We start from the raw sequence: 21,363 nt of genomic DNA, 5'->3' as shown, positions 1-21,363 counted from the left end.
AGAGACACTGTAGGCCATGATGTCACCAGACTTTTTACTTCCACAGTGAGATTATTAGTGCAGATAACACCGACTGTGTTTCAATTTAATTTTGAGAACTCAGGTCTGTGAGAAGCTCATCACTTTCAACTATTTCTGGTTTCAGCGAGGAGCAAACTCTGAAAAATTTCAAGTTATTTAGTGATATTTGGCATGTTGTACTGCATCTCAATATTGTTGAAAAACCCCCTTCTCTTCATTCGTGATCTGCCTCATTTCACCTCATCTATTTTGGGAAATTCATGATGATATTTCCTGACTTTTGAGTGATTGAAACAGTTGAGATACATTAAATAATGTTAAAACTTAAAATGCTGCTTCTCTTACTGTTGCTTGAATTTGGATTTAATTTCTGTGTTTAGATGTCCTGGGTAAATTTACCATGGTGTCTCAGGTATTGAATTATAATTTATTTTGTATTTTGAGTGTTATCTATGTAGTGCAGTTGTTACTAATTCATATTAATTGTTTTACAGTAGGGATTAAATTCCACAGTTAAAATCTTGAAACTCTTTTGTACTGGAATTCTGCAAAGACATGATTAAACACAACTTATTTCCAAGAAAGATTCATAAGCTGGAATCAAGGTATCACTGTGGGGGAAAGCAAGACAAAAGAACAGGAGGAGGAAAATAAGTGAATCAACAGAAGAACATGTTAATTGTTATGTTGTAAACAGGATGGGGGTATACATGCAATTCTTAGAATACATGATCAGAAAATGTTCAACTGGCAGGGCTTTTGCACAGGAGAAATAGTGAGAAATACATGCATATATATGTACTTTTAAATTTCCTTCAATACTGTAGTCTCTTTGACAATAATGTATTTAATCTCTTACCTTTGTTACTGAGTTTGACACCATTGATGATGTTTCCAGGTAAATTAAAAAGTAGCTACAGATGGATAAGGCCCTGCAACCCAGTGCACCTTTTGTTCAGACACCACACAGGAGCTGTGTCTGCATAAGTGAATGCGAGACATTTGTTTGTGAAGTAATCATTTATTATGCAAACATCAAAACTTCATTATATCTAATTTTATTAAATATGTACATGTTATTACTATTTAAAAGAACAGGTATCATTCCAAGATCTGCAAACTTCTCTCTAGCTCTGAGAGCTGCGGCAGAGCCTGTATTAATGCTAGTTTAAAAGCTGGAAGCTAACGCGGTGTCACTGTGAGTGACACAGCACCACCTCTGGAGGCAAAACTTCATCGGCTGTATTCTTTTGTTACAATCAAAAAAAAAAAAAAATCTTTCCTGACAACAATATATTTGTACATTGTTAAAATTTCCCAACTCTGTCCAACTTGGAGGACGGAAGCAAAGAATTCTGTCATGATTAGGATTCTCAGATGCTGAAGAAGGGAATTCGTACCAGAAACATCTGATGATAAAGGCTGTTTAAAGGCAGAGAAGGGGGCACAGGAAGCAAAGAGAAAGATGCGTCCATCTCCTCTGCTGGTATCCAGCCAGGAGCTCTCAATATTTTTCTTGCTCAGGGTCCCATGGCCTCAGTGAGGATAATGTTTCCTATCAGTGGCCCCCCTTCCCATCACCTCTCCACTAAACTGGTAGGTCAGCTTCTTCTTAACTTTCTTGACCTCCCCTGTCTTGCCATAGTTTCTCAAAGCCCGTGCCATCTTCTGGTAGGTCATTTTCTTGCGATTGCCTTTCTGGATGCCCCAGCGATGTGCCAATGCTTCTTTGTGTTTGGAGGAGAACTGGAAAGTACCTTTCTCCTTGTCCACCCACCAAATGCTGTCCTTCATGTCCCCATTGCGAAGAAGGTCCAGAAGGAACTGATACAGACGTATCTTTTTCTTGCTGCCTGTGTCAGAGTCAAAGAAGAAAGCCAGTAGAGCATTAGTATTTGTGTGTAGATCCTGGCGAAGCAGCAGCAGAAAGTGCCTAAGTATTTCAGCTAGCTTGGGAGATGTGCAACTTCTTCAGTTTGCAGCATTTATAACAGTAGACAATGTAACACTGTGAGGACAAAATGTGGGTTGATGTACCAAGAAGAAAAATGCAAGAATATGTAATTCCAAAGGCTGAACTTCTGAAATTAATTTGATAATTTGAAGCTAATTGAAATACATTGCTAATTCAAAACTAACCTAAACCAAATTATGGCAGGTTATACAGCATATGACTCTCAGGTACTGAGCAAAGAGAGATAAGTATTTTTTATTTAATTGGTTCTTCCATTGACTTTTTGTCTTGGTTTTCCTGGCTGTTAATAGAAACTGGAATAGAAATGGCAAAAGCCATTTCCATTCAGGAAGCCTGAATATGCAAATCCGAAGGAGGCGGGGGAATACATTAAGAAATGAGGTTTGAGATAGTTACAGTTGTGAAAGATTCAGAGGACAGGAAAGTGCAAGGAGTCAAGGAAAGAAAAGCTTTGGCAGTGGCATAAAATACTATCACAGCAGTGCTACAATTTTATTCATTATCATCATGGTAAAATGACACCTGCTTATAGCTTGACAAAATCCTTCTGTTTTCACTGACCTGTTTCTCCATGCATAATTCCAGGCCCAGGGTCCACACCATCATTCTCCCCATCTGATACCTCCAAGGGGGGGCTCTGCCTCTCTATGTCCTCCTCATCAGAGCTGGGCTGAGGTGGAGAGAAGTACATCCGGGGCAAATAGGGCACCTTTTGGAGAACAGAGTAGTAGAGGGAGAAGGCAGTGATACAGAGTAGGGCATCAAGATTAAAAAAAGGAAAGGTAATGAAGAGATGCACAGAGAAAAGGGGGGAAGAAAGTAAGAGGTACTGGAAAATGTCTAGTGTAATACTAAGTCACTTAGTTGTTGACATTTACAATAAATGCCTTCCTATTAAGAAACACTTTCAGATAACAGCCAACACATATTACAATGATGCACCTTTACAAGAGGGAAGAATGAATAACTTTGTGAATGTCAGAACTTTCTCGTATCATATCCTATGCAAGTAACACTCCCCCTCTTCCCCCACATCTCCCTAAAGCTTGCTTTCTTCTTAATGAGTTTCTGATCCTGGTTGTCTATCCCCAGGGTAAAACTGCTCTTCAGAACAATTTTTTCCTAACACAGACCATCTGGAGATAAATTCAAAGAGAGGAACAGTTCTGCCCTGTCATGGCTGGCTTTGGTTCTGCTGTCCTCTTCCTTTCTCAGGCATAGTACCTCCTGATACTCTATGGAACTGCATCCAAATCTGGAGATGGGATTACACCAGTCTGTCAGATTTCCCTCTTGAACTTTCCCCATGAGGAGAGGAGTAGCCTTAACACTAAGATAAAGGATACATCATAACAGCCCATATTCTCTTTTCCCTAACTGCTAGCTTAAAATTCCCCATTAGGGGGAATTTCTCCTCTACAAAGCTAGCAAGCCAGTTTTTTGTGTTAAATTCTCTTGCCCTTATATAGAGGTGTTCTCAGAAGCAGTGTGGAATATACCTCAGCTCTGTAAATTCTCAGTTGTGGTCTAATTTGCTAGGAAACATGACCAGTTGCCACAAATTATTGTATCTTATTATTTAATAATGTGAAACAGGTCAGTCTGAGGGGCAGGGAATAAGAACCCGGTCCCTACATTAAAAAACCCCCAACCAACGTCCCCCAAACCCAGTAGTGTATCTTATGTAGCTTTTATGAAATGGGACAGATGATAGTCCTTGAAAGTGAGCTCTTTTTGTAGCGCTCTTCTCCTTCACCAGGAAAGGATGTTGTGAGCCTGATGCCCTCCGTAGCAGATCTCAGGCACTGAAGCGGGCGCTGGGTGTTCATGGGTCACATCACTCACCCTGTGTTGGGCTTGGCCTAGTGGTGCCTTTCAGATGAGTTTTGCACCACCTTAAAATGTCCCAATAAGGCTGTGCCAAGGGCTGGTGGGCGCGCAGCAGCTGGCAGTTAATGAGTTGGCAGATTGGCTGCAGGAAGGGCAGGATTGGGCAAGAGTTCGTGTAAGCTTCCTGTCAGATCCCCAGGAGCGAAACTTCAGCGCTCACCACAGTCGCCTTCAGCTTTTTACAGTTAAGAAAGCTGCAGCCCCAGGGGCTGGAAGGAAGGGAGACACTGTGCCATGGGGGAAGGGGAGTGAGAAGGTGGGACAGTGTCCTACAGGGGAGGGGAACAGAGATTGGTGCCCCTGCTGAGAAAAAGGCTGTGGAAACCTGGAGCGTTTTGGGAGGTCATATGGGAGTAAGGAACCACTTCTCTGGGGCTGCAGTGGGGCAGGGGGACAGTGGGATGGGACATGGTGTCTTCAAGCAAAGGTAGATGCAGAGGCCAGCCTGGGGTGTTGAGTAAGCTTTCCCCACACTGTCCCCACTTTCCCTGACTGCTGTATCTTTGCTTACACTTCCTCTGCACCTGGAACCCAGCAAGGGCAATACACTGTCACACAGTTTTGGGACAGAGTTACAGAGGACCAGCCTGAGTGCTATAAAGAGCCAGGTTACTAACACAGCCCTGGAGAGAGAAAACTTAAGGAACTACTAGCCACTTTTCATATTCTGGTGTTTTCTCAGGCTCTGTGGCACCCACGTGTGATTTTCCTCTTTCTTAAAATCCTTCTCACAGCATTCCAACCTTCTCTTTTATTCTCCCTTCAGAATGATTTTTTTTTTCTTATTTTATTATTTCTGAGGCCCCTGTTGTCAGGCTAACAAAACTTTTCAAACAAATCTTGTTCATGAACAGGTTAGACTTCAAACTTGGTTTCACAAAGTAATGGCATATCAACAGAAAATTAAGGAAATACCTTTGATTATTCTTGCTTTATTGCAAACAACAACTCTGATATTGCAGGACAAGCATGTTAGTTAAAAACTAGCAAATTTAGAGAAGGTTTAGAACTTGCTTCCTGCTTCTGTTTCTTTGCCCGTGACTGAGACACACCAGAAGCTGAACTTCAGAGCATGCCAAGTACTATTTGCATGAGCTATTCTAGGAATAAAAGTAAAGTCAAGTAAAAAGCCAAAGATCCCCTGCTGGTAAGGAAAAGGAGGGAGGTGGTGAATTCTGCATACCAACATCTGCATCTCGGTAGGGTGTGGGGCAGGGAGATCACAGTGCTCTTTATCAAAAGTTGTATCAAAATTAATTCCCCACCTTTAAACTGAAATGAAAGACCATAGCTGAGTAGTATGGAATGGGGATAAGCAGCAGTTCCCTCTCTTGTTTTTTCATTGTGCTTCCAAAGACATCTCTAAAGGGGCTCATTCTCATCCTTTGCCCATGGCCAGAGGTAATGTTTGGTCACTAGGTATTAGCAGTTGCAATGAGCAACTGAAACAATTTGAAGCTTCCCACAGACTGCTGTTCCATGATGCATTTTTTTTGTATTTGTAACTTTCTGTTCCTAATTCTTTGTTTGTATCTACATCTTATATTCTATTCCTGATTTTTTGATGGCTTGCAGTTTCCTGTTGTCAGTGTTAACTTACTCATTCTATTTTTTCTCTTCTTTCTTTTTGGTTAATACAGTATTAACATACAATTTCAGTTTGCTTTGAGCAGAGAAACCCAAAATGATAAGCCCATGCATGTGTTTTTTCTCAGAAAGTTTCAGCAAGGGTATGCAGCACTGTTATCAGCAAACGCCCTTTTCTCCAACTTCTGTCTTGTCTTTAGTACTGTATTTATTTCATGTACACTGGGAAACTCTTTAGCACAAGATCTCCCAGCTTTCTTACTGCTCCCAGTAATGACTTTGGACATATTCTCGTAGGGTGAAGAGTAGTTTCCACACCTGCTGTGCTTAGTGTCTTTGCAGTGTGATGGAATACCTTCTACTTACAGCTTCAGTGAGAATTCACGGGTGTTTTGGTGACTACTGCAGAGTGGAGTATCTTTTTTTTTACAGGGAAATGCCTGGCTTAATATCAAACCTGAGCAAAGACAAGACAGTGTGCTTTGGCTTGTGACTTATTTACTCCCAGACAGAAGCACAAGTAGAGTGTCCTCAGCCTGTGGTAGAATTGCCAGTGACTTGTCTTTGTTAGCATTTCTCATACAAGTCATATAAAACTGTCAAGGTTCCTTGGAAATATTTAAAACTTTCCTACTTCAGAGTTCAGAATTACTTCTTAATAGTCATGGGTACCCTTACTATGATGATACAAAGCTTCTCAGGTCCAGTTCATCTGCAGAATTGGAGACCAGTTGATTTTCATTCCAAATGAAACAAGAATTTGAAATTCCAAACACCTCCATAAAATGCTGTTCTCTTTTGAGACAGTGTGGGGAGCGTGATTTTTCATTATCCAGGTAAAAAGAATGTTTAAAATACATTTTTCCTGTGAATGAAGAGCTTTACACACCCTAAGAACCTGAGTAACTCAATTCAGCAATCTCTTTCACTTAATAGCATGCATTCTCTAAACTACTACTTTCTTTAGCATTATTTATCATCTGGAATTCTGAGCAGGGGTTGGCAACCATACCTGATGGTTGAGCCCGATGTGTGTGGTTGGGATTGCAGAATCCAAGACGTGCATTTGCTCTATCTCCATGTGCCTGTAGAGCTGCTGCAGCTGGGGAGGCTGCACACTCTGCAGTTCTGTGAAATGGTTGTCTCCAAAGGTCTCAAATTCACTGTGCATGTGGTGTGGATGATACTCCCAATAATGATCTAAAGAAAGCAAAAATAGATTGTCTGTCATTGCAAGATTAAAAAGCATGGTATTTACCTGGCTTTCACTGATTCTTACTCGTGTCACTGCCATGTCTGCCCTCTTCAAACCACTCCTGTTGACCTGTCTCTCTCTGCTGGCAATCTGCATAGATCCCTGTAAAGTTTCTTTTCCTAATCTCATGAATTCCTGTGACTGGAAAGTATTACTTAGGCCACTTTAAGTAAGACAATACTCTCAGATAGTAGGATGAATTTCAATGAGACTTTAGCACAAGATGCAGAAGATATTAATGCTGGCACCTTTCTCAAGAAAAGACCGTAACAAGTTTCAAAACATTGTAATTCTTGAGACAACAAATTCTACTGATTGACCTACTGTCATATTCTTTTTACACTCTTCCTCATGACATGGAAATGAGGAGGTGGAAAAAATGTGGAGATTATTCTGCAGCTATCTTTAGTCTTTATTTTACTGTGCTAGCAAAACTCCAGGAATGCTGCAGAAAAGGCACTTTTCTAGATATTTCCTGCCGTGTTGCTTTTCACACATTTTTAAGTACCAATACTAGAGAATAAAAGGATAAACACGTGGAAATCTCTATACAGAAAGGCTAAATTCTAATGCAGACTCTCTATCTTTTTTTATTTCTTTAGCACACTTGAAACTTCTGTGATAATTTGGATTTTTTTTCCGAAAATATAAAGAAGTACTTAAATAACTATTATCATGTTTCGTGATTAATTTATCTTTGAAATTAAATTCTGTGTCATCCTCAGTTTTAGATTTCTGGCTTTTTTAGTTCAACATACGCCTTCAAGTTTTTAGAATGTCATATTTGCTGCTCAAAATTTTAAATTTTCTATGAGAAATGTGAAGTATTGCTAATTCTGTTTCTCATATACAATAGCTGCATGCATAATTTTGCACATATTTACGTGCAACCTGTTTTTAAAATCAGTGTCAACTCTATGTCTTCTGCTCTGACTGATCTTGGAACTAATCTTCCAGGATTCACCTTTTTGCACATCATTTTATGCATGGCTGAAATTTCTTTATGATACTCTATGTAAGAGTTCTAATTTATATCTTACTATTCCATGTTCACTTCCCTTATTAAATTATTAAAAATAATTTCTATCCTGCCCTTCATGTTTTCAGGTTGCTGTCTGTACTCTTACAATCTATTTCAAATTATCATTTAACCTAGTTTCAGCTCTCAGTCTTTCAGTGTAAATCAATATATTCACCCCCTTATTCACATTTGTACATTTCTCCAAGCTTCCTCCCAGTTGCTGACATCTTTCCAATAACACAGTGGACAGAATTGAACATGTTCCTCTTTAAATTTATAAAGGAACCATTGTCTTGTTCTGTAATATAATGTTATCATGCACAACGTTGTCTGGATACTAATATGCTATGAATATTTTTCTAAAATGTCAAGTTAGTTTTTTTTCTCATCTCCTAGATCCTCATCCTTCCCCATTTATGTTTCAAGCAGTTAAGTGTAATCACACTGAGGATTTGAAATCCAGATGAGTGACTTTGAATGTGGCTTCCTTTAAGGTGAACTCAGTGATATGTTTATACCAAGCACAGTTGCACCTGAGAAGCTGTAAGCTTTTTCAGCTGCCTCTGTGCTCAGGCCTGTAGAAATTAATTTGGAAGCTCTATCACACCATTTATGACACCAACACTTACTTTTTTTGTCCTTTCTGCTTTTCTGATTCATGAATAAACCTTGTCACTGTGCGTTAAAGAGGTGGAAATGTACTTATAAAAGCATCCAGGGAGCTGCTCCATTACTTTGTCTCTCTTTGCTTTGTTGTATGGCACTTTCTATGGGCTATGTATGGATTTTATAGCCCTAAGATAATTATAGTGCACACTAGCACTTCTTCATGTTGCAATTCAAGAGAGAAATTTCTGTTTCTAGGGTAAAAAAGTGGGGTTTATGGGTGTAAAGGACCCAGGTGTTTTTACATCCACATCTACTTCAACCCAGGAAACAGAGAAGCATGTGAGTTGAAATCTATAAATTACCTAAGGCTGTGTACTGGTAGGAAGCTTTGAGCACTTTCAGTGTGAAACCTTTCCATTTAGTTGAAAGACTGAGCCACACTAACTCATGTTTTCTCTGGGTTAAATTACTGCAGATTTCTCTAAGTAGAGCCCACCACTGAGGTTCAATATACCATGGGCAGCTCCTCATTTACTTTGTTGAGAATACATCACAGGAATAATCTAAACTCTTGTTCCTTAGAGGAATCTGGCTCTGCTTGCTGTGTGGAAAGTGTTCTGTCAGAGGGCAATGTGTGTTCCCAAAGATCCCTTGTCATTGATAATTTAAAACAGCAAATGAGATCATTGCACAACTGGGAGGATGACAAAGCCCAGGACAAAATCTCTGAGGCTTCAATGGCAGGTCTTCAGCTGTGGAATATCTTACTAGCAGCATATATGGTGGCCAAGAGAGAACAAAGAACATTTCCAACATGCATAGCCATGAGTATCTGTGCACCCTCTAGGTGGTCTACTTTTGATTATTTTAAAATATTTTTTTTTAATCAGCAGTAATGTTTTTATACTTCAAGATGCCTCTTCATTTTTTTAGCCTATGACAAGGTTACTGTTGCTCCAGAACTGTTCTAACTTTTCCCTTGACAGATTAATTATCCTATGGAACATTATTTATGCATATTCATGATAATAACTAATTATTAATCATTATATTAATTACTAAATTCCTTTTTGATGGCATTAGATGCTGCTGTAAAAATAAAGTAATAAAATAATACTATTAGCACAGCATATAGGATTTAAAGTAATGACATAATAGTATTACATTACAAAAAAAGTCTGTCAGAAATTACTTCAACACAAACTCATGTCCAAACATTCAAGCTGTGATAGGGAACAAAGTCCTTATTCTTTCTAAAATATCTACAGTTTCCCAGTAATGCTTAGGAAAAATAGTATTGGTTTAGTAACATTAGAAGATAAATTAAAAATCTGTCTCCATAAGCTCTTCTGCAGTTAAACATCCTAAGTTATTGCACATTAAAATAAAAAGAGAAAAGTTTAAATATCTGTGTCTGCAGATATTTGAGTTACCTGAAATGTTTTACTTCTATGCTCTGTGTTAGTGTTGTGTCACTTACGCATAGCAATTTTGTTCTTTTCTCTAAAATATGAGGGTGGAAGGAAGAAAAAAGGAGATAAAAATTCTAGAAATGGAAAGTGCCTGTTCTTTGGGTAAAGGAAAATGTCATTAAAAGCCAAGCTATACCTACAAATGGAGTCATTATGAGAAATTTCATGTGAAGTGAAAGAGGATGTGAAAAAAATTCTCTCTTAGAGACATGGAGATCGTGTTTGTTTTGGTCTTGTATGTAGTGAAAGGTTAGAGGAAGGACAACCATGAATTCTGAACTCCCTCCCATGACAGAGAGGATGTTAGCCCGTTGGGAAGCAATAGCTGACCTGAAGGCATTGTTTTAATATTCCCCATGGAGGTAGATTCTCACTCCACAAGTGAGAAAACCTGACTGAACTTTTTTATGCATCTTCTCATCACTGTAAATTGCTTTGCTGCTGTTTCAATAGATGAACAATGGTAGAACCAGCAGTCAGAATATGAAACTGGCTCAAGGAAGGTATTTATAATAAATGTGGAGCAGCGGGCTAAATCTGCATTATGCAGTGCAGAAATTCCTAAGCCAGCTATTGAACTGGAAACGTGGCAGCTCTGTCAGCACAGCACTCGGCCCGGGCTGAGGACACTGCTGCTGCCATGGCTGGGCTTGGGAGCTCTGGCCAAAGTCTCTGGCCTGGGCTGATTTTCCAACACATGGTGAACTAGGAGAGGGTTTCTTTCACAGCCCCACACTGCATAACTTACAAGTTCCCACTGTGTTCTGCTGATCTGAAAAAACAGGTCAAGGTAAAACCCAGTGAGGAAACAAAAATATTGAAGGATGCTGGAAACTCAGTGTCTTGATCAGACACTGCAGAATCACTCTTGAAAGAGTGCCATGGTCCTGGGCAGAGCATCAGTCTTATCTAAAACAATGTTAGACTCTCATTAGCTCTCACTTTACAAACTTCATGACTTTAATTATGTCAAATGTTCAGAAGCCTATGGGTCAGGCCCCATCAAATCATGTGAATAGCTTTGAAGGCAGGGGATTTTTAAAATAAAGTTTGGAATTCTGTCTCTTTTTCATATAGCATTTAAGACTAAGGTTCACTTATTTGGACTTTCCTCCACTTCTATGTGGGCTAATAAATTCAAAGCTGAGATTCCTAAATGGTCATGTTACTCCAGAATGTGGGACAAAAATAAAATCCCAGATCATGAAATCTAGTAAGTTCCAAGAGGCTAGCAATGAAGTGAACAAGGGGCAGCACTCAGCTTCGTAGAAAATGCAATTTTTACTAAACCTATAATGTTTGGTAATAACACAGAGACAAAGCTGCAGTGGAATTTTGTAATTACTAAGATTGCATTAGCGTTACAAAATATGCTGTGTTACGTTTACGGACTTGCAAGCTCGGGGTAGGGTGATGGACTAATACATGATCACTCAAAGCAGCTTCTGTCCTGCATGACTGTGTCTCTGTGTTTATTACAGTATTTAAAACATAGTTATGCTACTGTACAGAAAATAATCACACACAATGCTTGTGCTGAGGAACATATGTTGTTGTTTTGCCTGTTAATTTCACTTATTGTGAAATTAGTGTTCACTTACTGGAAATTATTTCCTACATATTACTCACTAGGGGCACAGATCAACAGATTTTTTGGTGGACTTTACTATTATTTGTGTAAATATGGAGAAAGGGTTTCCTTCAGTACTATATTTGAAGAAAAGGGACAATGAGAGAGAGGTAGAGTGACACCTCAGGAAATTTTCCTATTTCTTTAACAGTCCCTTGTCAGCAAAATCAGAAGTATTATTCTGTCTAGTGGCATCTATTTCCATTAACTGTAGTATCAAGGTGCATAGTGCTACTGAGTAGACCTGCAAAAGTATTTCTATGTATTGTCCGTGTTCTCACTGTACCCCAAGCTGAACATCTCTCTCACAATTCTATTCTTATTTCTTCTTTTTCTCCTCCTATCTAACCAAGCTCTTGTCTCTTTCACTGCTGTCACTGGAGCACCTTTTTATTCCTTTCTCCCTCCATTTTTCAATCATTGTGCCTTTACCCAGTTTGTTCTGAATACTTAGTATGTATTTCTAAATGTACTTTGTGACATCCTTTTCCTGCTCTTCTGCATGGTTCTTCTCAAGAATCTGTACTTCAGTCACATGAACAAAATGAAAGCCAAAGTTGGGTTTTTCAGTGTTTATTGGAAAGAAGGAAACTACAATAATTTGTGGGTTTTAGTCTCCATCTGTATTTTTTGGCTGTTCGTTGCTCTTTTGGACTGTGAGCAATTCAGGACAGCATAGGGCACAGATATTTATACACAGCCAGCTACATTACAGGTGCTTTCATAAATAAAAATTTGATTTAAATGTGCAGGCTAGGTTTAGGTTGCCTTTTCCATAAGCACTTACTGTAGGAGTTAAAAATACATTTTTGGGTTCTTTAGGACAAGTGTAGCACAACTTTAGACAAATTTCTGTTTAAAGTTCTGTTTATGTACTGCTTAGGCTATAACCCATATAGGTCACTATCCAGTTTTTGTTGTGTTCATTATAAGGAGTAAAATCGTGCTATTGTTCTGAGAAATATAGCTTAGGAACAGGCTTTCAATAGAAAAATGGGCAGTAAACCAGATGGGGTGATAAAATTATGAAAGATAAAGGGATGTTTTTGCTTGAGGTAGCCTAGACTTAACGACAGAAAAGTTATTTCCCAGTTCTTTTTCCTACATGGCATCTTTTATATTTATTGTTTAATTGTCCCAATTGCTTTTTCGAGACAATCAATGTTATCCTGTTTTATGAGTGTGCAAACAGGTATGGGGTATATTGTAAAAACCCTGAATTTCCATGTGGAATTTGCTGAGTTTGATTAATTAGACTTGACAGATGCCATGAGATAACTTATAGAAACTGAATTGATTCTTTGTCTTCAGATGTTAAGAGTATCATAGGTGTTTGAATGAAATGTAGAGAACAAATTTAGGTAGGAATCTCTTTCAGCTCAGCACGATCTTACTCAGTAACTCACTGCTCTTTAAGATAGCTTCTGTTACCACAGATATAACAGTGCTGTGCTATGATTAGTTCATGTCATAAATTTTAACAGCAATGGGTCTAGTTGCTGTATCAGTGGGAATCTTTCAGGGAAACTCCAGGATCTGCAGGGACTGCCACCAGTAATACAGCAGAAAGGTGCTTTTCCTTCCTGAGTCAATATTGACTCCGGTATTTCCAGGGTGGTGTTGCTGGACCATTGTATTGCACAGGAGAAAAAATTCACAAAGCAAGACTCTCGTCTCTGCATTGATTTAGAGTCCAGTGCCCAGACAACATTTAAATGTATACACCAAAGCTTTGGTAAATTCAAATAATGAATAATCATATAGCATTTTTACATTGAGTTATGTTTACATACAAACAGGTACAAGGAAGTTTTACATAGATTTGGAGAGAGGAAGTACTTGGGTGTACTGGAGGAAGAGTGGAAGTTAAAGTTAGGTGTGCCAGCATGCAATAGAATTCAAAAGAAAGAGAAAAATATATGGAGTTGAAAAAGGCTGAATACCAAAGAAACCCGATTGAAATAAAAGCACAAATAGATTGTTTAGGACCTAAGTGAAATGGGAATTGGACATGGGAACACAAGAAGAGGAGTACAGTGTTGCAAATCCTTGTTCTTAAAGAGTTGAGAAGCAAGCTGAATGCTTTTGATCTGCAGAGGAAAATAAAAACACAGCAAAGATAATGAAGGACAGAGATCTTGAGATCCTACTTTCCTGGAAACTCTTTGCATCATAGAGTGTTTTTTAAAATGCTCTTTCAGAGAAACCATGTTGCAGTTGCTGAGTTGGAACAAATAATATAATAATAATATTATATTATTAATGAAATACTTTTTGTTCCTGATTCAGAAATGTGTTCTTATACATTGTAGATCACAACAATAAATTTGTTATTTTCTTGTATGTCCTAAATCCATTTTATGCGGTAACTTTATGCTCCAAGGAGATATTTTTTGACTTACCACCATGACTCTCTCCATCACTGTTGAGATACTGGTAATAGTCATGGGGCTGTCGGTAGAGGTCTGACTCATAGGGTACCATATCTTCAGAGGGCTGTAAAAAGAAGAGGAATTTTTAGAACAGTAAGATTACACAAATCCTTTCCAAATTATTCATGTAGTTAGTGCAGGGCTGATGCCAACCCATTTTATATTGCTTAGGGAAAGAAAGGGGAGACTTCAAGTTACTATTGAATCAGCAGAAATAAAATGTGTGATGCCAAACGCTGGTTTTGGGGAAAAAAAAAAAAAAAAAAGAGAGAGAGAGAAGAGAGAGAATAATCCCAGTAGAAAAGAGATCCAGCCTGTGTAGCAGAACCTGTCCAGTTTTAATAGAGAAATCCCTTGTATCACACACTCCAGCCTTCTGAGGATACTGCTTTAGAGCTGTTGTAGATTTTGGGCACAAGTAAAGGGCCTAATGAAAATGAAATATTTTCTTTGGTAGTAACAGACATATTCTTTTACTGATTATGACAATGGTGATTATTATTCCTGCACACAAAGAGAAAGCAGAAACTTGACTTGCCTAAACATATTCTGATTGTTTCTACAGGGTCTGACTAAATGGGGGCAGTCTGTCAGAGAGTAATGACACTGACAGAGGGCATAAACACATTTGTTTTCTCAGTTACTGTCCAAGGTGGCCTCTAAGTGCTTGTTAGTTCAAACCAACTGCGCAGGGCTTCTAGCTATACACAGTGAAGACTTTAAAAGTCCAAATGTGGGGCAAATAGTGAGTTGTGACCTGCTGGATGCTTAGCTGTAGAATTGAAGTCCTCTCTATCTTCTTAAAATAGGTGACACAGGGTAACTTGCCCACTTCTCTTCCTCCTCAGGCCCAGTATTCCAATGTGAATACTGATTAAGATCTTACGTTGTCACAATAAAGGTTATTTATTATTAGTTGTGTACAATTTTGTTGCTTCACTTAATGTTCCTCCTTCTTTATTTCCAGAAGGAAGAGTTAGAGAAAACAGTGTCTGTCACTGGGTTTTGTTAAACCTTAGTCCAGTTAAGCTTGTTACAGTATTTCCTCCCAATCCAAACAAATTCTTGGGCTGTCAACAGCAAACGAGGACTCAAGCATCCCCTTGCCTGTTTTTGGAAAGGAAATTGTTTCTAGTATTTCTAAGTGTTAATACAAACATTTTAATTTTGTTAATGACTCCATCATAACTAACTTTGAAGGACAAATATTTAAAATAACATGATAATTTACATGATGGGTGTGTTTCTTGTGCTTACATTTCATATGCCTATCTGTATGTCCCAAATCCTTTCTCTCCCTCCATGAACCTGTCACATTTTTGGAACATCTGCATTTTTGAAGTTTTTGCCATGGTGACAGCATGACAGAAGTACAGGAGAGCTTCTCTTTTTCTTACTCTTCTAGACTGCTCGAGAGCATGGAACCTAAGGTTGCAGCTGCCACTAAAATCCAGATGGAGATGGTACATAAGCAGCTAGCTAAAGGAAAGGATCTTTTTTATTCTGGTTTCTTTAGTTATTCTGGTTAACTCCTTCAGTTTATTCTGTTTGAATTTGGGGATTTAAAGATTGTCCCTTTCTGAGGATTAAGATGTTAGAACATATACCAAAAAAACTCCAACAAAACATTTTCAGAAATTACTTTGGAACCTGCAAATCCTCAGTAGGAGCCATGTGTTGTATTAGTACATCATTAAAATGCACTGGGTAAGGTTGTCTAAAACTTCATGACTTTCAGCACACGCACTAACTGGGAGTCAGATCCATGGAATATTTAAAGCCTCAGGAGAAAATCCATCACCTGGCTACAAGCTCCAAATACAACCAGTGGTGGTGAATAATTGCTTTGGGGAAATCTGGAGAAGATGATAACCCACAATAAAGACTGTCTAAGGGAAAGACTAAGGAAAAGGGACAAGTCATCATTTAATTGCATCCACAGCAGGAATACCAGTGGCAGGACTCTTCTCTGGTCTCCAGAGCTGTACTGTAGGTACAGTCTCTCTTTCCAAATCTATGTGATTACAATAGAATTGTCCTTTATTCACACAGAGATACAATGGGAAGTATAACCTCTTTTCCAGATTTTACAGGAGTGGTCAAAGAAAAGAGTACAGCATGTATTTTCTCAATGTTTCTGCTTTATCTCTATGTATTTTCTTGGTGTTCTCTCTGTAGTTATATGTATTTACTCATCTTCATTCCTTTGATCTTTGGTATACTCTGATCTCTGACAAGAAAAGGTAATGAGCCTGTATTTTGCTTTCTTTAGGATAAAGTTCTGAATGGAATTTCTCCTTTTCATTATCTTTGCAAATTAATACATCCCACTCCCTCATTTCCTTTCCTAAATATATGCTTCATGTTAAATACATAAACTTATGCCTTCATATTCAGAATTTTAAATTATTAAATTATTTTTAAAATTATAATTAGCATTATAAATTACTATAATTCAAAGGAAAGCATTCATGTGAAAGGGGAAATGTCAACATCTAAATAGAAAATGCATATCATACTAGTTGGGAAAAAGGAGGTTAAAAAGTCATATAAATGTAAATTGTTTGAAAGAAAAATCTCTGCTTCTTCTCAACTAAAATATTAGAAACTGAGAAATCATTAAGAAGTTAGTACCTAAATGCATTGAAGTTTTTAACGCTAATAGCAATTTAGCCAAAAGTAAACTAATTGCAAAAGAAATCAGTATCCTGTCAATCTAGGCTTAATTTGCTAAAATTTCCACTGATAAAACAAAATATCCAACACTTATATCTTTACAGAAGTATAGCTTGGCAGGAAGGCCAAACATCAGTCCAAAAGTAGATAAAAAATATGTATTTTAGGCATGGAAAAGAACATTTGGCTTTTCCTAATTGTGCTTTTCCTTTGTTGCCTTTTCTCAGTTTCCAAACTCCCCCACTTCAGACCAATACACATTAATAGGCAATAGTGTCTCACAGTCTTACAGCTGAGAATGAAGTATTTTACCATTCAAAAGCTACTTATAAAGCTCAGATGCATATTCAGTGACCAGAGCTAAAGGCAGGTGTGTTAAATGGACTCTTAAAACAATGATTCCCTTAATATTTACAGACCTGATTGACTGCAGAGTGAGTTGCAGATACTCAACATCTTAAAATGTTTTTACATAGGGCATTGGGTTACTATAAACTCTGGTTTGAAAGTCTGGGACTTAAAATCTCTTTATTATGGATTCTTGGAATTTTTGTCCTTGGATTTGTTTCCTGTCCAGTGATCCTTTTGATAAAATACACGTGTATATCCTCGTTAACTCATGCAACTGGACCAATCCATCCCCACAAAAAACTTGTAATGCCACCACTTTCTATCTTGGTATCTGATCCTCAAGGGCACACTAACAAACATGGCAAGATGTATATTAAATATTTAAAAGTCTATTTATCATAATCAGATGGTGGTTACAAGACATAGAGCAGCAAGTATTCTCTCTAATTATCCTATGGGAAGGTAGGATATTTCCCTCTATTTCTTAGAGAAGCTATTTCTAATAACCTGTTTTTAATTGCTTTCTGGGTTTTTTTGGGGGGGTGGTTTGTTGTTTTATGGGGTTTTTTGTTTGTTGGGGGTTTTTTTGCTTTGTTTTTGAGTTTTAGAAAAGTTTCTTTAGAAATGTTTTCTCTAATTAGAGAGAAGTGGTTTCACCATGTACTGCTGTTGCTTCTTGTGCCAGTCTTTACCCACTTGCCCTGTCCTTCTCAGGAACCTCCCCACCCACACCCATTTCATCATCTTACTGACAGCACTTCCATGACACTGAACTTTTTTGTTACTCCTGACAAAAAACAAAGGATAGCTTATGTTTAATATTTAACTGATGTCAATGGCCATTTTTTCTATTGGTTGTTTCCATGTAAAAGAGTGACTGAAATCTTTGTTAGGATCCCATAGTTGTGGTCTAAAGTTGGTATCTGTTTTCATGCATGCCATAAGGTGCAGTACACTATCTAAGACAGTATTCTACCCTCAAGTAAGAGGTCAACAAGGAATACTTTCTGTCACAGACTTTGATAAATGAAGAGTGGCCTCAGTCTTCCATCTTTGCCCTGAAATTCAAGGAAAAAGCCACAAAACCAGTCAGAGAAAGCACAGTTGGCTTTGGTTAAGAGAGAGACATTGGACTCAACTGAATAGCAGTCTGAAAATCTTGTTACTCCCCAAGACTTTGTCAGATGATTCCAGGAAATTGTAAAATCACTAAATGCTGATATTTTTATTATCTTGATATAACTATTCACTGGCATGTGATTCAAAAATACTTCAGACAATTTCCAGTGATGTATTGCTGAGACAAGCTTTAAGGCCAAGATTACCTATATTTCCTTGGAAAAAAATTACAGTATAACTATTTTAGAAAAGGTGAGTAAAAATATTAGCATGATTACTCACTGGGCCAGCCTCACTGGACCGTGTTGACAATGCAGTTATGTGGAACAGAGTATTTCTGTGGGGCATTTTTGCTCTCATGCAAAAATACTTCATTCAAAGCTGTGATTTCTACAGGTGGCTACTTAAGGATTCGTATATAACTGGAACCCTTTTCAGGCAAAGGTGTTTGACTTAATGATTTTTTGACCCACAACACAGCTGAATCCTATCATACATTGGAAGACACAGACCCAGTCTGCAGAAGATTTCCCCACAAAGTTCCTAATCTTCAGAGGAAGATGCAGTACTCCCAAACCATTTAAACAGTGCTTTCCAACAGAGGGATAAGAATTTCCTAGCACAGGCAAGAGAAAGCAGTTACTGACCCACCCTCAACTGAATGGGGAGGGGTGGAGGAGGGAAGTGTTGCTGCAACCCCTGCCTAGGAACAGGCTCGTGTCTCCCTGCTGAAAAAGCCCCAGGAGACACAGACACGCAGGGCTCTAGCTGGCAGTGCTCAAAGTGCACTTAAAGCAAATTTGAAAGCACAGACCACAAAATTATTATTATTTTTTTACAGTTTAATCACAAACATAAAAATCTAACTGCCCTGTCGAGTGCTTCAGTAAGATGCAATTGTGTTTTTACCGTCAGTTGTATCGCTCATCTGAACACAGTTCAGACAAAATATTAAATGCAACACAAATTAGAATATGGACCAAACTGTGTTAGATTTTCACTCAATTTATTCAACATATGCCCTGGAACTCAACACTGGGGGAAAAAGGACAGAAATCTTGGCTATGAGTTAATGAATGGACAGAAAATTAACAATTAGGTTGTTGTGTTTTTTTTTTTTTTTTAATGGAGATGCAGTTTTCTGGGGGAGATAAGGACAAGGTTTGTGTTTCTTTTTAATTTGTTTTTTTTAAGCACAACAAGTAACATACTGCGAAATCTGTATATACGTTTTTATTTTCTTGGTTTCTATTCTGATTTCTATTCCACAACAGAATAGAACAGACCCATTGGGAAATTCTTTGTATTTAAGAAAAAGAAAAATTATTTTTAGGGTCTTCTCACCCTTTGGGTAGACAGGTGATTTCAAAGACACTGATGATAAACTGAGAAAATAAGGGGTCTCCCCCAGAAATAATACAAATGCTTTCAGTCATCATGAATTCCGAAAATGACAGGAATTCAAAGGGCCATCTTTCTGGATGGAAGATAAGAAATGTCTTTAGTCTTCATTAAATGGGACAAGGCAACACCAACACTTGATACCAGTTTTTGTTAAAAAGCCCTTGGATCTGCATTGTCTCTTTCTGTTCTCTGACATAAGTATAGCAATTACTGTAAGACATCTACCACATAAAAAGCCAAGTGAACCACCTTATCTGATACCTCTTCAGCTTCTACAAACTTAATGAAATTTAATTAAGTCCTCTTGTACCCATTCTGCTAAGAGATTTGCCATTAAGCCTGGTTTCTGAACAACAGATTATTGGTATTATTTTCTTCATAAATAATAATTTTTGAACTCACTATACGATAAATTACAGCAGTGCAACCATGCTTCAGAGTTAAGGATAGACCTGCCCCATAAGCACACAGAAAAATTTGTATCTCAGAGAAAACATTGAAAGACCCAAATAAGAACCATAGGCTTTTTACCCCCTTTGCCAATTGCTTTTTCACAGGCAGTGAATTCAAGAGAATTTAGTTCAATAAAAGATTAATAACTAAAATGCCATCATTGCAAAGAACACACAGAATCCTAAAATCTGCAGTATGTAAATCAACACTCAACAACACTTCTCTCACAGATTAGTAGACAGTCAAATACATAACTATGTCAGAGACTTCAGATGATTAAGAATTACAATCTGAAGAAAGACGGCTTTTATATCACGTAGGTGGCACTGAAGAAAAGAGATTTACTGACTTGCTATAAGCGTCCTGTACCAAAATACCATACATTTAATCTGTGAAAACAAATGGAGATCAAAATCAGATACAAGTTTGGGGAGGAAATGTTAATTTCCCTTTCATTGCAGTGTTATCACTAGTTTTATATATTGACCTAAGCCAAACTTCCTGGCATTACAAATACAGACCAAGACAGAGATATTCGTAAATAACAGAATTTACTGGTTTACTTTGTCTTTTGCTTCTGAACCCAATGATCCATATTACAAATAAATCCATATACTCACAGGGGGAATAAGGGGAAATCCTTCCATCTTGCAAGCTTGCAACATTCAGCCAACTTCTGAGTGAATTTTTCTTAATTCAGTTTTCAAACATCCAGAATAACTGACTTGCAAAATGTCATATTAAATAAAAGGGGGGGGGGGGGGGAAAGGAAAAATAATGAAAAAAGAAAGTTAAAAAAAAAGAAAAAAAGAGAAAAAATGAGATCCTTGGACTCTGTGAAGTCCCTTAGCAGTGGTGGATCTCAGGATAGGAGGACCCTAACAAGTTTTCATAGTTTGCCCTCGTAGGTTCTGAGGTGAATTTCTTCCCGAGTTGTACGCGAAGTTCCTGATTTTATCAAATGTCTGTAGAAGGCAGATAGCCCTCGGGTCTATCAGCGCGCTGTGACATCACACTTTAGCCAGTTTGCATAAATCTCATTTCAGGGAGCTGTGGCGCTGTAGCAGGAAGTCTGCCCCAGCCATGGACAGGTGCTCTGCTGTACAATGAGCAGCCCAGAGCCCTGGCCTGCTATCAACAAACGAGTGTGGTGTGGCTGCAGCACTCTGGGCAAGGCTGCGTGCTTCCCACTCCTTGTGAACTGTGACCGTGGGGCTGCTCTCAGCCTTAAGTTTGTATCGGGAAGACGCAGTCCTGACAACTTCTGTGAGGCCAGAGCAGTGGCATAGACCTGCCAGTTAATAATAGTCCTGTGTTGAAGTTACGTGGCAATACTTAGAAGGTAGGAAAAAAAGAATATGCAGTTTCAAATACGCAGCCTTAGGTTTATACAAAACGCTGAAGTTGTGCCCATGAGACTTTCATCATCAGCTTTGCATGAGAGTAAATTCAGTGAAAGGTACTTCGT

General features: G+C 38.2%; 1 protein-coding gene across 3 annotated transcripts; it reads right to left on the bottom strand.

The window, feature by feature from the left end:
• Positions 1 to 1,056: 1,056 nt before the first annotated feature.
• SPI1 (Spi-1 proto-oncogene) lies at positions 1,057 to 20,832 on the bottom strand. 3 transcript variants are annotated; one of them, XM_062494620.1, is made up of 6 exons: positions 20,516 to 20,832; positions 20,245 to 20,247; positions 13,863 to 13,956; positions 6,486 to 6,673; positions 2,558 to 2,705; positions 1,057 to 1,874 (listed from the first exon to the last, which is right to left on the bottom strand). In XM_062494620.1, the coding sequence occupies exons 1-6, from the start codon at positions 20,558 to 20,560 to the stop codon at positions 1,558 to 1,560; spliced, it is 795 nt and encodes a 264-aa protein (XP_062350604.1). In that variant the 5' UTR covers positions 20,561 to 20,832; the 3' UTR covers positions 1,057 to 1,557. The 3 variants fall into 3 exon arrangements, with proteins under 3 accessions (XP_062350604.1, XP_062350603.1, XP_062350605.1); XM_062494619.1 differs by lacking the exon at positions 20,245 to 20,247; XM_062494621.1 differs by lacking the exon at positions 20,245 to 20,247 and having other exon boundaries at positions 2,558 to 2,666.
• Positions 20,833 to 21,363: the final 531 nt, after the last annotated feature.

Source organism: Cinclus cinclus, chromosome 6, assembly GCF_963662255.1.
Source record: "Cinclus cinclus chromosome 6, bCinCin1.1, whole genome shotgun sequence".
Lineage (NCBI taxonomy): Eukaryota > Metazoa > Chordata > Aves > Passeriformes > Cinclidae > Cinclus > Cinclus cinclus.
The sequence above is the reverse complement of the archived record's forward strand: the minus strand, read 5'-3'. Positions and strand labels throughout refer to the sequence as shown.

Coding starts and splice junctions, on each gene's coding strand:
- SPI1 (XM_062494620.1), bottom strand. CDS start 20,560: ATGTTGCAAGCTTGCAAGATGGAAGGATTTCCCCTTATTCCCCCT. Junction 2,706..6,485: donor ACATCGGGCTCAACCATCAG/GTATGGTTGCCA, acceptor GTTCTCCAAAAG/GTGCCCTATTTGCCCCGGAT. Junction 1,875..2,557: donor AATTATGCATGGAGAAACAG/GTCAGTGAAAAC, acceptor ACTCTGACACAG/GCAGCAAGAAAAAGATACGT.